This window comes from Calonectris borealis, chromosome 3 (assembly GCF_964195595.1).
Source record: "Calonectris borealis chromosome 3, bCalBor7.hap1.2, whole genome shotgun sequence".
Taxonomy (NCBI): domain Eukaryota; kingdom Metazoa; phylum Chordata; class Aves; order Procellariiformes; family Procellariidae; genus Calonectris; species Calonectris borealis.
In genome coordinates this window covers 50,016,329-50,032,693 of record NC_134314.1, presented here as the reverse complement: position 1 = coordinate 50,032,693, position 16,365 = coordinate 50,016,329, and the positions used below count along the sequence as shown (strand labels likewise).

At 40.1% G+C, this 16,365-nt stretch overlaps 1 protein-coding gene across 2 annotated transcripts in view; it reads left to right on the top strand.

Moving 5' to 3' along the window:
• POPDC1 (popeye domain cAMP effector 1) overlaps nt 1-15,561 on the top strand; it is a 33,221-nt gene extending 17,660 nt beyond the window's left edge. Inside the window, exons 5-10 of one of the 2 annotated variants that reach the window (XM_075145578.1) lie at nt 898-1,085; nt 2,041-2,149; nt 4,167-4,334; nt 7,718-7,859; nt 13,092-13,195; nt 15,251-15,379. In XM_075145578.1, the coding sequence (XP_075001679.1) occupies nt 898-1,085; nt 2,041-2,149; nt 4,167-4,334; nt 7,718-7,859; nt 13,092-13,159 (675 nt within the window). In that variant the 3' untranslated portion in view covers nt 13,160-13,195; nt 15,251-15,379. Of the gene's footprint in view, nt 1-897; nt 1,086-2,040; nt 2,150-4,166; nt 4,335-7,717; nt 7,860-13,091; nt 13,196-15,250 lie in introns of both variants that reach the window. The other variant, XM_075145577.1, reaches the window with a different exon arrangement.
• Nucleotides 15,562-16,365: the final 804 nt, after the last annotated feature.

Below are 16,365 nucleotides of genomic sequence, written 5' to 3'. Positions count from 1 at the left end.
TGCCACCTTCTCTCCTCCCCTGGTTTTTATATTGAAATACAAAAAAATCTAGAAAACTGTGTAAACTTGGAATATTCTCATTTGTTGAAGTAGTGGCTCCTTTTCTTCTTTTTCTGCCTTTTTTCTTGGTTGCTTTTCCTTATCTGATGCTTACTGTTCTAATTTTTCCTCCCAGCAAATATGCAGGTGTTGTTCAGGCTGCCTCTGCTTTCGGGAAGGCCGGGACACTGTCTCATTCCTTGCTACCTTCACTCAGGAAAGACTTCCAGGCTTGGGATTTCAGCCAACTTCCTTTCCCTCTTTGCTGCTGCTGCCTGAGTTTGGGTGGGCTCCCAGATGTGGGATGTGCAGATGTGCAGCTGGCAATGTTGTTGGGTTTTTTTTTTTCCCTCCCTCATCACACGTTGTTTCAATATGATGGGTTTGGTTTTCAAGACTCATAGTACTGCTTCTCTACTGTAAGTAAGGCAAGAAGCTCAGGGATGAAAGGGGCTCCCAGGAGAGCCTGAGAGATGGCCAGAACAAGGTGTGCATACGGTGTGAAAAATGCAGGCAACCTCATTTTTTTCCTGTGTAAGTCTGGCCCAAGTCCTATTCGCTGTTAGATCAACGGAAGTCTCAGAAGACTCCTTGTGTCTGATTTAACGTGCCACTTGGATGGAATAGCATCCTAAAGCACTAGTGTGGCAGCCTGGCTAATTTTAGATAAGGTTTTGGTCACCCTCTCATAGGCAGTGTTTGTGGATAGATGTCACGCATTTACCACTTCTTTCCTTGTCTAAACATAACAAAGACAAAGATGTTCCTCAAGTGTAGCAACTAAAGCACGCACGCAGTCCTACCCTTTTTAAACCCATGCCTCTGTGTTTATTGATGTCTTTTGTTTTTGCATTCTAGATCAAGATAGAGAAGGAACTTAGCAGCCTCTACAAGAGAATGTTTGAACCTCTCCATGTGCCTCCAGAGCTCTTCCAAAGACTAACTGGACAATTCTGCAACATTCAGAGTTTAAAGACAGGTCAAGCCTATGCTGCAGAAGATAAAACATCAGTTGATGATAGGCTAAGCATCCTGCTGAAGGGGAAGTAGGTTCTGTAAAACTTGGGGACAGTCTTATGCTTTGTGTGATGGTTGAATAGATTAGAAAGTTGTTGGGGTTTTTGTTAGCTTTTTAAACGTTACTGTTTGTAGCATCTTATGGTCTATAGCCAAACAGTCTATAGCCTTAGACTATTTTGTGACACAGTTTTCAGATGACAGTGATGTCTCTTAGTGGGAGCGTATTGTGCATCCACTTGTGCATGCAGCTGCATGGATTTTAACGGGAATTAGGTCTGCATAAGACCAAAGGCAGTGTCTTTCAGAACAAGCAAGAGATTTGTTTGAGTCATAGATATCTAAGTCGTCTTTTCAGTGCATTCTCAAGTTAAAAAATATTGTGCATGAGGGAAGGAAAAAATATCCCTCCAGTAGACTTTAAAACAACAGGCCTATTGGAATTGATTCGTTGCTCATGTATGTGCAGGCAGAGAGGGGCAGGTGCACTGTCAGAGGCTGACAGGACCCGGGTGAGAAAGGGTAAAATAAACGCCCATGGCCAGGCTGTAATCTTGAAGCTCTTGCTAAGTTCTCGCCAATATTTTAACCAGTTTCTGTTGATGGCAATAGTGATGTCAGGTTTCATCGTTTTTTCTTTGAAGTAATTCCTGCTCATTACTGCAAAGCTGGTTATCTAAAGGAAGCCTGATTCTGGTCTGGCTGTATAGCATAACCCTGCGGACCTTTTCCATTCTGAATAACAATGTTCTGAGGATACACACCACATCTGGCAATTCCAGTTGGCTGGCAGCCTGTACTGCTTGGCGTCGGTGGAGGTTTAGGCAGAAAATAGGTTAGCTCTGGGGCTGAAATTCCAGAAGATGAACATATTTTTGCCTGTTACCTATTGCGTTACCACTGTCACTAATCATATCCAAATTTAGATTAAATTAATCAACCTCCATGACTTTAAAATGTTGTTTCATACATCTTTATTTCCAGAATGAAGGTGTCTTATCGAGGGCATTTTCTGCATAATATTTACCCCTGTGCCTTTATAGATTCTCCTGAATTTCGATCAACACAGATGAACCGGGGTGAAAAATTTCAGGTACACTTTGGTTTAAATGTCACTGGATATGAGATCTTTAAAAAACAGAGTATAAATTTGATCAACAGTGAGCTATTTGGTTTGCATAATTTTGCTAGCTTTCTAGTACTAGTGCTTCATGATGGACCATACCAAGAATAACTTTAAAAATGAGATGCTGCAAAACAGTATTATGACGGTGTTCGCTGAGCAGTCTGGCTTTTGCTATTCTGTTCTCTTTTGCTGTTTCCAAGTTTATTTTGTGTTAAGAGATTATTCAGAACAAATAATTTAAGAGATAGCTTTACTGGAAAAAGAGATGATGTGAGCAGTCTCATCACTGGTTCAAAAACAGAAAAGGAAAAATAATTATTGTAATATTTGGTGTTACTAAAATGAAAGACTAAAAATTCAGGCACTAGTAGTTTGAAATTGGTATTTATCTAAATGTATTAATGTTTCTGTCATTTTGAAAGCTGTTAAGGCAACATAAGCTGAAAGAGATCACAGTATTTTGAATAAAAATATTCATATGAGTAACAATAAGGGTATATGTCTCCAGCAGTGTCATTATGCTACTACATTAAAAGATATATTATGCTATAGCTTGTGGGAAAAAATGCTGTTAGAGAAGGTTTTTTTCACATAGTACTGAAATGGCTTTTTTGCTGCCTCTTACTTGTTGTTCTTTAACTGCGTATGTGTAGCAATGACCGGACTGTGGCTGACTGGGTACATCCACGTGGATACCCTGGCAGAAGGGGAGGGAAGGAGAGCAATGTACACTCTAAAATCGGTGATTGATGTCATATGTTCCAGTCAAATACTAGGCTTAACGCCAAGGAGAGAGAGTTGTCCAGATGTATCCATTTTGCAGCAGTGAGGCGTCCTGCAGCGTGGTCGCCCTCCTGGCACAGCCTATTTCTCTCATAAGCAACTGGATACGAATCGGTCCCTCTGAAGGGAAAAAGCTCATGCCTCAACTTCTCCTGCCTCAAAAATTACTGTAATCTGGTGCGGTGTACATCTTTCACTCATGAGTTCTGCTTGTTACTGCCATATAAACACTCTCAGCGTTGCCATTGCAAGAGGACGTGGATCCAATCTTAAGGACCCCATCTGCTGGCAACGCTGGCAAATTCTTCCTCAGCCTGTGTGCTTGTATTACAGACCGTGAAGTTAAAATCCACGGATACGTGACAGTTTCCCATTATTTCTTAGGCTTTATATATTTTTAATTTTTCAGGAGGTAATGTTAGCTTGTAATAGCCGAGAGTACCTGATTTCTTCATAGATGACTGACTTTCCCTTGCAAAACACGCCGTTGGGTACCACCGAGCGGTGCAGGTTTCGGTGTGCCATTGCCCTCTGCCAGCACAGGGGGATGAACCTGGCAGGTCCAGCCGCCCTGGAGAGGCTGCCAGCTCCTCTGTAACTATCGATGGCAGAATTATCAGTAACTGAGCAAACGGAGCCTTAGCTCAACTGCTAGAAGGTGGTACTTGTGGGATCAGCAGGGCTGACAGTGAAGAGCAAAAGGTGAAACTTTTTTTTTTTAAAAAAAAAAAAAAAACAACCAAAAAAAACCAAAAAAACCCTCTTTGATGGAGTCCTTTGGATTATACCAGTTGTTCTTGTTTGGTGAGAGTGACATAAAATAAAACCAAGCAACATGTAGGTCTATTGGGATGTGAGTAGTGTCATCACTGCAGGACTGACTTTATATGTAAAATCCCTCTAACATAAATGCTTTTACAATTTGGAACTTATAAGAGATTTTCCCCTATTATCTCTCGCCAGGTTTTCTGAAAAACAAACTGGTGATGCTTATCAGTTAAAAATATGAGGGTAATAAATATCTGACATGTCTTATATTTGTAAATATCATGTTCTAAGGGATACTGAAAATTTTTATGGCTTTAAGCGTTATTTTAACTGGAGGCACAAATAAAATGGTATCACTTATTTTAAAGCATGTTTAAATGTGCTAATTTTAAAGCATTTTTCAATGTGCTAATTCTGAGCATGTATTTCTCAGGTCACCATTATCGCTGACGATAATTGCAAGTTCCTGTGCTGGTCCAGGGAAAGGCTGACTTATTTTCTGGAATCTGAGCCATTTCTTTATGAGATCTTTAAGTATCTTATTGGCAAAGATATTACAAATAAACTCTATTCATTGAATGACCCAACCTTAAATGACAAGGTAAGCAACTGAGGTTTTGTTTGGGAATTTTCCTCTCACACACAAATGTGTTGTTACTTCAATTTTAAATCCTCTTAAAGCACCTTTTTTCAACCTGCCGCTATCAGCTGCTGAATTCACACTCGTTGCCTTTTAGTGCCAAAGTATGAGTCAGTGCAACATTTCTGTCAGAAGCAATATTCATTAAAGTTAGCATGGTAATGTGCAAGAAAGATGAATAACAGATTCGGAACTGATCGGCTAGTGCAAATGTTTCTAGCCAACTAGACGTAATGGCCGGTGGCTAAAAAGGTGCTTCTCCCTGGATGTCCTTTCTCATTAAGAAATGGGTGCTTTTGCACAAAGAAGCTTCAGGGTTTTTTCTTGAAGAATTTGCTTGCTGGGGTCAAACAACTGGGTAATACGTTTGCCAAGAAGAATAATTTTAACATGTGTTTGAGGGTTGCAAATCCAAAAAAAAAAAAAAGGAACATTAGGTTGAGATGATGTGGTTAGTGGAAGGAGGCATGAAATACATATAAAATATAAATAAATATAAAATATTCAGTGGTCTGAATATAACTCATTCTTCTTTGCACGTAGAGTGAGCATGTTTTAGGTGTCACAGTAAGTGGTTTGGGTGTAATCAAGATATCCATGACTATCTTGTTTACTTTCATTTTGTCTCCTTACTTAGTTACATGGCTTTTCAAGATTTGGATGGTAACTCGGCTGCTGGTGGTTTTTCTTATTATTTATGTAGTGGCTGTAGGGTTCTCATATATAATTTATTTGAAGAACTTTCAGCATCATTTATGAAAAGCTTTATAATTTTATAATACAGTATTTTCATATTCTGTCTGTATTGATTTAACTCACACTAACTCAGAGCAAAAGTCCCTCTCATCAGCTTGCCCATAAATATCATATATAGGTTAAATAGTTACTTCTGCAAAGCTGCAACTTCCATGCACAAAGAAAGTTCACAATGATCGTGCAAAGATGTTCTGGAATAAAACCCACATCTACATAGACAGTAAGTCATTTCTGGAGTATGGCATCTGAAAGGAACATGTAGCAACGTGCCTCCTGTGTGTGCATTCAGACTGCCTCTCCTGGGAGACTGCTGTTCTCCATACTCCTTCTCACCTTGCCTTTTTTTCTTTTTTCTTTTTTCCCCTCTTTTTTCCTCTTTCTCTTTTTTTTTCTGTTTCCCTTTTCCTCTTTTTTCTCTCTTCTATTCTCTATTTTATTTTTTTCTTTTCTTTCCTCTTTCCTTCCCTCATTTTCTTTTTTTTACACATGGATGACAGCATTAGGGTGTCATGCCTCATATACAAAGTCATCTGCAACAAACTTGTGCTGCTGACTTCTGGCACTGTAGAGCTTCAGCACTAGTATAAATATTTCTTGAAATAGAAGTATAATAAAATAAGGTTGTAGTTGATTGTTTTCAAGTGAAAGGTCCTTATCATACCTTCTAAGTATTAAAAAAAAACACCAAACTTTGTCCCTTCTTTGACTTAACATCTGCACACTTTTATAAAAATAACAAGACAAGCATTTGTCATCAGTACATTCGTTTTTGGCTTCCTTGCGAGAGTAGTGAGCTCCCCCAGCTTCTGCCTCCTCCCTTCTCATCCTCCTGTTGTGCTGCAGCCACAGGTATTGCTGTCATCGAATGGCAGTCCTTGCTGTTTGAAAAGTTTACTGGGATTAGCGCTGTGTTGTATGTGCACAGCCTGGAAAATCAAATGGATGCTCAACCTGTTGGGCTAGGCGAGATCAAGGCTGAAAGGACTTTCTATTTCTGTACTTAACCTGTCTATATTTTCCACTGCATTGTTCAAGTATTACTATAATACCTGTATAATGTACAGACGAGTCAGTATGAACAGAAAAGTTCCATTTAACTTTATTCCAGCTAATAACATTTTTGACATTTCTATTTGCCACTTTGTTTAAGGCACTGAGTATATATTTCACTCGCCATCCTAAAATCGTATATGTAAATCTGGCCTCACAATTTTATGTATATTTCTTAATTAAATGATATTTTCACTTTAACTTGAGTTTATACCAAGTCTTTAGTGAAAATAGTCACATGAATTTAAGGTTATTGTAACTGTTTTATCACAGTAACTTTTGAAAATGTATGCTATAAAAATTAAGAATGAGCATTTGAGAAATCTGTAGTACCTTTTTATTCTTCCTCAAGTGAAAATCCTGTTGCACAAGCCCTTCCTACATAACGTATGACAAGAATTGTCTGTCAAGTAAATTCTCCTTCATTTCCCCATTGCCAGCACCCTGTGGGCCTGTCACTTCTCACAGGCTTCATTGTCAAATACACATATTATTGGTGTCTTTAATGCTTTTAGCTGGTGACAATCTCAACAGAAAATTTTGTAGTAGACTTCTGTACGCAGGGGACATACAAGAGAACAACTAAACCAAATGCAGTATAGATTATTCATAACCAAGATGGTAGTAAGAAGATAAGAATATCAATTCATTGTGTGTTGGAAAACAGAAGAACATCCATTTATTTGTAAGGAGCCTTGTGATTTTCTTCTACCTAAGGAGATTTTCACTACTGTTGGGGAAAATAGTCATTCCTCTCCTCATGAAATAGGATGCTGATTCCTGACAAAGTTCGGTAAAGTGGAATTACCCATTATGCTTTTGTCATTGATTACTACCTTTCACATACACCTAAAATAGCGTTCTGACTTGCGGTAATACTTAACAAGGTACAATGTATGGTTTCATATAAATATTATAGTACAAAGACTTCTCAGGAAGACTACTCAAAGCAAATGGAAGCTCCTAAGACCATTTGACAGGCAGAGGATAATGTTCATATGAGGCATTTAATCTGTCTTCAGTAAAATCAAGAGCCAAATGACCATCTACTAGGAAGGAATGACATTCACCATTTTCTAACATGATGAAATGAAAAGCCAGGAAAGTGAACAAGTTTCTGTTCAGACATAAATTGCTAAACTCTATGTATAGCATGCTGTTTTGTTTAGCAAGGAGGACCAGGCTCATCATAAAGGCTTTATTTAACAGCAGAGCATCATACCTGAATAATGAATTACCAAATAATAAAAATCAACCTTTCTGTAGGAAAATACATTAAAACTCTAGTGCAAAACAGAATTAAAATTTAATAACTATCCTGAGATTTCATGCTTGTCAGTGTTCCAATTCAGATATATTACTGGCATCTTCTATTTTCATTTAAATCAATTTACACTGCATAGAATCTTCTGCTCTAACAAGCTTCTTGATTCATGAATAGTCATAGCTGAGACCAGCGCATCTACTACAGAGAAAACTTCCATTTTTATTTTAATTTACTTGATACCTTTTTTAAAATAATAATTTTTTTTTTTTAGGCTTCAAAAAAGATTGATCGACAGCCTAGCCTTTGCTCACAGCTCTCTGTGATGCAGATGAGAAACAGTATGGCCAGTTCCAGTGACAGTGAGGACGGCTTGCAGATGTTTCTTCGTGGGACTTCCTCTGCATCCTCTCTTCGTGAGTGCTCAAAATAGTTCATGCCAGTTCTGAACACAGCTTGGTTGATCATTAGAGATTATTGTAGAACTCCTGTTGTCTTCAGTGGGAGCAGACTGTAGCTTTTTGGATGCTGCTGTACATCAGCTAAGTGGAGGGACCCAACAGTAGGGAATTCTTAAGGTGCATATGGCTTTGTATGCTAATTGAAGCTACCTCATGTAGATACTGGCAAAAAAACCAGCATGTATTGTAATAATTTTTGGCGTAATGTAAATGTGTAGGCATAATATGGAGTGTTTATAGCAATGGGGCAAAACTGTGAATGTACAATGCCTGTCACATGGTAGCAGTATCTCCTTCGCTCTGTGACTGGTGCTTGTAGAAATTAAAAACTCAAACAAAATTTTTTCCCTCGGGAACTTGGTGCTCTGCATTTCCTCCTGAGATAGTTTGTATTGGCAAGGTCTGGAGAAATGTGGTGTACAACCAATAGTTTGATCCACCTGGAAAATCTCCAAATATCCTGTCAGGCTCTCCTGCTCTGTGCTTTGTGTGACAGGGGTAGTAGAGAACAGATGAAATGAGGGAAGAAACCATATCTGACCTTTTTGCTTCTGCTCTTGGAATTTATTCCTTTACAGAAACCTTCTAAATTATTCTTTCTAGGCTATTGTTATTTTTTACCTTGAATTTTCCTGAATCTCAACTTTAACAGTAGCCTGAACCCTGAAAGCAGCTTTTGAACAAAAAAACACAGAATATGCTCAATTTTCTCATTTGGCGTAAGCTGTTAGTTTAACAGATCATATAGGATTATTTATTTTGATTTGGGAAATATTATTCTTTAGTAATTAGAATTCAAATATATGAGGAAAAAAATCACAGCCAGTTATTTATTATGGTTAAACTCTCTGCTAAAAAGAGAGACTGATTTACAGTATTTGCACTTTCCCATTTAATTATCTGTTCTCCATTGTGTTCCTCACAGTTCTCATCCAGGAACTCCTTCAGATTTGGAAGGCCTATCTTTTTTCACTCCTTAACATTGCTATAGTCTGCATGCCCAGATAGATGGGAGCAAAAGCCCTGCCAGTGTTTCACCCTACTAGAACATTGAGGGTGACAGCTAGGAGGTAGTTTGATGAAAATTCCAGCGTTACTTTCTTTATTTCTCCTCTGTTCCCTAAAAGGACATTTAGAATCACAGAACAGTTGAAGTTGGAAGGAACCTCTGAAGATCGTCTAGTCCAACCCCATGTTCAAAGCAGGGTCAGATAGAGCAGGTTACTCAGGGCCATGTCCAGTCAAGCTTTGAATATTTCCAAGGTGGAAGATTTCACAGCCTCTCTGGGCAACCTGTTCCAGGGCCTTACTACCCTCACAGTGAAAAAGGTTTCCCTTATTGTAACTCATGACTGGTGTCCTTTGTTCTTTAGTGCATGCCTCCAGGAAGAGTCTGGCTCTGTCTTCTTTATACCCTTCCATTAGGTAGCCGAAGACAACAGTAAGATCCCCTGAGAACCTTCTGTTCATAAGGCTGAACACACCCAGTTCTTGCAGCCTCTCCATGTACGTCATGTGCTCCAGTCCCTGACCATCTTGGTTGCTCTCCACTGCACTCGCTCCAGTATGTCCATGTCTTTCTTGTATGGGGAAGCCCAAAACTGGACACAGCAATCCAGATCCTGTCTCACAAGTGCCAAATAGAGGGGGTTAATCTCTTTCATTGACCTGCTGGCTATACTCTTGCTTTTATAGCCCAATACGTGCTGCTAATATGGCCCAATATATGGATGGCCTTCTTCACTGCAGGGGCACTCTGCTGACTCATATTCCATTTTGTGTCCACCAGTACCCCCAGGTCTGTTTCTGCAAAGCTGCTTTCCAACCAGTTGATGCCCAGCCTGTACTGCTGTGTAGGTTTCTTGTGTCCCAGGTACAGGAATTTGCCTTTGTTGAACTTCATGTGGTTTCTGTCAGTTCTTTTCTCCAGCCTCTGAAGGCCCGTTCTGACTAGCTGCCCTACCCTCTGGCCTATCAACAGTTTCCCTCACTACTTGGCTGTTGTCTATGAACTTGGGAGTGCACTCCATCCCATCATCCAGGTCATTAATATATTGAACATTATAGCCCTTGGTATTGGCCCTCCAGGGACCCTGCTGGTAACCAACTGCCAGCTGGGTTTTGTACTGCTGTTCGCCACCCTGTGAACTCAGCAGTCCAGTGAATTTTTCACCCAAGCTGTAGTCCATGTATCCAGTCCATTTCTCACCCATTTGGCTAGAAGGATTCTATGGCAGGCTGTGGAGGGCCGTGCTACAGTAATGCTAGTCCAGGTAAATAACATCCACTATACTCCCTTCATCCGTAGAGCCCATCATCTCACCACAGAAGGTGGTCAGACTGGTCAGGCACAATCTGCCCATGGTAAATCCATGTTGGCTGTTCCCAGTCACCTTCCTGTCCTTCATGTGCTTGGACATGGCTTCCAGGAAGACAGGCTCCATAATCCTCCTGGGGACTGAGGTTAGGCTGATAGGCCAATAGTTCGCTGGATGCTTCTCCTTGCCCTTCTTGAAAATGGCCATGACATTGGCCTTTTTTTCCTCTCACCTAACGGCCATGACCTTTTCAAGATGATAGAAAGGGGTCTTGCAGTTGCATCAGCCAACCCTCAGCACCCTTGGATGCAGCCCATGTGATTCCACAGTCTGGTGTTTGCCCTGTTGACTTCAGTGGTCACCAACACAGTCTGCCTTTCCTGTAAGTCAAGCATCCCCCTCCCAGTCTCTACCACTAGACTCAGAGACCTGGGAGGCCTCAAGACAAACCTGTAAAGTTAAAACTGAAGCAAAAAAGCTATTGAATATCTCAGCCTTTTCCATGTCCCTAGGTCCCATGTCCCACTGAGCCATGGCCTCACAGTTTTCCTGGTCTTCCTTTTGTTGCCAATGTATTTGTAGAAGCCCTTCTTGTTGCCCTTCACTAGATCCAGGTCCAGCTGAGCTTTGGCTTTCCTAATTCCACCCCTGCATGCTTGGGCCATGTTTCTGTATTCCCCTCAAGCAGCTCATCCCTGCTTCCACTTCGTGTGTGTGTGTTTGAGCTCTGTCAGGACTTTCCTGTTCATCTATGCCAGCCTTCTACCACGCTTGCTCAACTTCCTGTACACTGGAATGGACTGTCCTTGTGTTTTGAGGAAGGTGTCCTTGAAGACCAACCATCTGTCCTCAGGTCCCTTTGCCCTTGCAGTCCATGTCCCACGGTTTCCTGCCAAGTAGATCCCTAAGCAAGCCACAGTCCCCTGTCCTCAGGTCCAGGGTTGTAACTCTACTATTTGTCTTGCACACTTCTCAGTATCTTAAACTTCACCAGCTCCTGGACACTGCAGCCAAGGTTACCATCAGCCTTCAGCTCACTGATGAGTTCTTCCTTGTTCGTCAGTGACAGGTCCAGCAGAACCCCTCCCCTAGTCGGCTCATCGATCACTTGTATGAAGAAATTGTCTGCTACGCTCTCCAGAAATCTCCTGGACTGCTTGGTCCCAGCCCTGTTGACTTTCTACCAGATACTGGGGTGGTTAAAGTTCCCCACGAGTACCAAGGCCTGCGATCGTGAGGCTTCATCCAGTTGTCTAAAGAAGGCTTCCATCTACTTGCTCATCTTGATCGGGCAGCCTGTAGCAGATACCTGCCACGAAGTCTTCCGTGTTGGTCTGTTCTCTGATCTTTACCCATAAGCTCTCGACTGGCTTTTCACCTGTTCCACAGCAAAGCTCCATGAAATTGAAGCCGCTCCTTTGCATAGAGCACCCTTGGACAAATTTGCACACTCAGAAGCCTGAAAGAAATTGTAAAAATGTGTTTGTGCAATTAGCTGGAATTAAAATTCTCTTTCAGGCTTAGAAGCAAAACACTTACACCAGTATTTCAGCTTTGGGGGAAAGTAATCTAAATGCATGACATGTTCAACTGTAATTACATTAATCCCTAAGATGCATCCATGCTTAGCACATACTTGATAAATACACTTTCTGCTGTTGTACTTTTCCTTGGTTTGTGTACCATATTTTCTGGTGTATGTTGTGTACTTTCCCCAAAAGAGGGGTTTAAATGTCTTCTATGTTCCAAAATTGCTCAGTCCAACAGGGGTTGGTGTAGTTGTTGCTGCCACTGCCACCACCCCATTGGCAACAGTAGGTGCGGCAGCGGCCTCCTGAGTCCAAGACTTGCCTTACTTTTGGGGAGGTGGGGGGGTTACCCATACAGCAGTGTGTCATACGCCTCGGGAAATACCGTCCTTTATTTCTCCTTTGCGTTTTGATTGATGCAAAATTTCTGACTTCTATAATAGGGTGATAAAAATTCTTGATGAAAGGTTATATATCTCACTAAACTGTAACGCTTCAATCTTTCCTTTTGCCAAAATAGCTTGTTAGTTATTCCTGGGTACTGTCATTGCCAATGAGGGGTTTGCTACCAAGGTGAGCTCTGCTTAAAGATTTGTATTCAATGTGGATTGTGGCCATGTATGTACTTTCTCTCAGGTCACAGGGAAAACCGAACAAAAAATCTGCCATTTGCCTTCCCACTGCTGTGTTTTCAAAAACCTTCTCCTGGGAGGTCTCAGTGCAGCAGTCAGTCTTTTTTTTGGCCTGTTTTTTAAGATTCAGTACGAGGTACATGCTGAGGCATACTGTCCCAGTGCTGTTCCCCTGGATCCTCCTTCTGCAGTCATACATTTGTCTATCAAAAACCAAGCCAAACCAAAAACCCAAAACCAAGAGACTTAGTGAGGAACATACGGAAATTACAAACTTTTTTTTTTTTTTTTAAATTGGAATAAGACATTAATAAGAGAAACTTATCTGTACAGGAGCTCTGCAGGAATACTGTCTTGTCATTGCTAGGTGATCGATTGTTGTGTGGACAAAAGCTTCCCATTACAAATATGATATTTGACTACTACAATACAAATAAGTTTTATTCTCCTAATTTCCATGTTCTTGAAAAATTGAGCATTTTTTTTTTGTATAATCCAAACTGTTTAAATTATGCTTTTATCTGTGCTACAAACAATCAGCTTTGACTCATTTTCTCAAGAAATTGATACAAAGCTTTTTTCAAAGCGCTTAGTAGTGAAAGAGTGAAAAATACTAATTAGTAGGTCCCAAACTACGATTACTAACAAAATTGTGTTTTGAATTTAATTAACTAAGAAACCCAACTAACTGTTTGCTTTTATATTAAGGAAATAACCAACAAGAGTTCTATAATTCTTACGGAGTGAGTCGTTTGCAGCATGATGTTTTCTGTTGATAACATCACATTAACTCAGCAAGAATCCTCAAAAAGGTATTAAAGTGGGATTTGTTTTTTCACGTGGTACTTGTGCTTGACATCCATGATCCATCTGTATGTAATTTATTAGTAAATTAAATTGATGCATCTCTTTTTCCAAAATTTGAGTTAAGCAGAAATAGTTCAACCTGATTACAAGGGTAGCTTCACCTAACTTTCAGTCCTTTAAAAAATATTTCGGTATTAGTTTCTGTTCAGTAATTCTATTGCTTGATAGTCATTCATATACTTATTAGTGATACAGTTTCTTTTTCTATGCTGCTTGGTTTAGATCACTCAGATTTGCTGGTCTATGAAATCTACTTGCAAACTTCTAAGCTAAGCAGGAATGTAGAAAGGTTTTGTTTTGGTAATGCTTTTTATTGGTGTTATCTCATTATGTATGCTCCCTATGTTATACCCAGCTTGTGGTTAAAAGCAGGATTGGATTTCATGGGGAATGCTATTTTGATAGGTATTTGGGCTTAGGCCCTCGAGAGAGGGCAACAGAGTAGTGTATGGAAGGCCTGGGTTCAAGGTCTGACTCAGTCTCTTGAACATCTGTCCAACACTGGGTAGAGGCATCAGTAGACAAGTTTTTTTGTATTTGGAGAAAATAAGGGCATGTCTTTGAACCAAACAACTTGACAGTATTAGACTCAATATTGGATCCTGTTCAACAGACTTATGGCTTCTTAATTCTGATTTCTGGAGAGAACTAAGCACTTTTAAACAAAAGAGAACTAGTCTAAAAATGGTAATAAACTAGTAATAAGAAAGAAATGCTTAACAATTCCAGTATTGAAAAATGTGTGCGAATAACCCTTTATCATGGTACTTTTTGAATGTTAAAAGAAAATACTAATATATTTTTAACATAAAAAGTTCTAAAAAGCTAATTCCAAACTGTTTGTGTGAACGTGACTTAAAAATGCAGTAATACCATAACCTGCTGGTCTTGCCCGTAGCTGTATTTTGTTCTCTGTGTGTAACATATGCAGCACAAAGGAGTCTTCCTTCATAAATAAGCTTCCTTAGCAAAGCACTTTACTGCATATCTGATAAACTTTTTTTAAAGTAGTAAGACTAGCCCTGCAATAAGAGTATGTTAGGGCTGTCAGTATTTTTTTCAAGCAAATTTGAATTTTTAGCTTGTATACAGACGATCTGTCAGACAGGACCACTATCTCTTGCTCTTTTCTTCTAAAATGGTATTTCAAAGATTTCCCTACTCTTTTTGGTCGGCATATGGTAGCTGTTTACAACCTTCTACCATTGTGATGGTTTAACTCTGGGAGAGGGTACTGAGAGAAAAAAAATGTCCAAGTGCAGATGCAATTTCAGAGTGGACAATGAGAAATAAGCCTGTTTGGCTGATGTCAAAGGAGCTCTCTGGTTTAACCCTCATGCTGAAAATTTAACTACAATAGAGGTAGTTTGCAGTGGTAACTTGCACAAAAACTCCATTTAATGTCTTACCAGGAATGGCTGTGGTGTGCGCTCCGCTCTGGCAAGCTCTATGAGTTGCTGCTTTTCTAAGAAACTGTCTTGGAGCAATGAAATCACTGTCAGTCAAAAGTTCACCTTTTAATCTTGTTTTCTCTATGGTTGTTCATGGGGGTATTATATTTTCCATAAGTTTTACATTATTGTGCTTTTAAGGCTGTTACGGCTGTGATCATGTACCCACCTGAAGTTTGCCCAGTACACAGAGGAATTTTTTCACAGCTGAGGCAAGTGTGCAAATGTACACACCTTTTATACCTAGGGCAGTCATTCGCATCGTCGTTTGTGGAGAAGAATTAGCGGGTGAGCGTAACGGTGGGAAAACGATGGCTAGGGACAGAGCGTTGGGCACCTCACGCAGTCAGGGTTTGCACTGCGTGGCTGTCCCACATCTAGGATTTCCTGATGCCTGTGGCCAAACCACAAAGAGACCTCCACTTATAAAATCCTCTCACGAGGGAGATAGGACAGGACCATCAGATTGTGTACACTTTGTCACAAATAGGTCTATGTAGCGGGTATGTGTTGTTAAATTAATTGGTAATTTCTTTGTAACTGTGGCAGGCCCGGGCCGGACGTCTCCCTACCTGAGAACTTCGGCAAAAATGAAGCCAATAGAAGAAAGTGTTGAAGATGACGTCTTTGAAGCACCATCTGCTGAGAAGCTTGAACTCCAGCGGCTGCCTTAAACAGATGTGTCCTCAGGCGTGTCAGAGCTTGTACAAGGCTCCAGTGCACGAGGAAGAAGCTGAATTAGGGAGGAATCTGAAAGCTAAAACCACCTCTCTGTGTTTGAATTTACCACAGCATACGTCAGTGGCTTCTAGATGGAAATGTCACATTTTATTTTACTTCTAAATAAAAGAAAATAAATAAAAACCCAAAACTTCTATGGGTTTTATTTTTGTTTTCTGGGCATGGGTATTTGCTTTATTTCTACTTTGACTCTTGCCATTGTAAATTTAGTATTAAGTGTCTGACTAGCCTGAAGTTTGTAGAGACTTATTTGGTGGAGGATATTCCCAGTTTCATTTCCATAAGTTTCTTAGAAGCCTGTATCTTAGTGCTTTTCAGTGGGAGATTTTGAAACTGTGTTCTGTTGCTGTTGGCTACCATCATTGTGGTGAGAGTCCATGTGAAATAGTACACACACTCTTTTGCACCTTTTTTGCCTCTAATTCTGGCATTTCCCAACCTGACTGCTTGACTCTACAATTGTAATAATGACTTCAATTTTTCTTGGCCAAATATTTAAATTTAATGTTGCCTTTCCAACCTTAACTTTTTCTTCTTTAGGTAGCTGTATTACACTGAAGTCTATGCTTTTCCGTGGTCTTATCCATGGGGTGAGTGAGCTGTTCTGGATTAACCTTTCCACACAGCAATAGGTGAGGTACAAATGACACTTGATGTAGGAAATTCAGTTCAGACCTCAAAAATGGGTAGCTGCAGGTACAGTAAAGCACAGTCTCATAATGGGAGGCATTGGGAAGCCTTTATAAAAGGTACTTGTAGCAGTCCTGTCTGTGATATGTGGAGACATGTAGATGGTAGCCGTCCTTCTGTGCTTTGACAATTCTTGAAATTTGTTATGCAACAAATAGTATATTTTAACTAAACATAACAGAAAATAGATACTATTCCATTTATTGAATTGCACAAAACTCTGCTACATACAA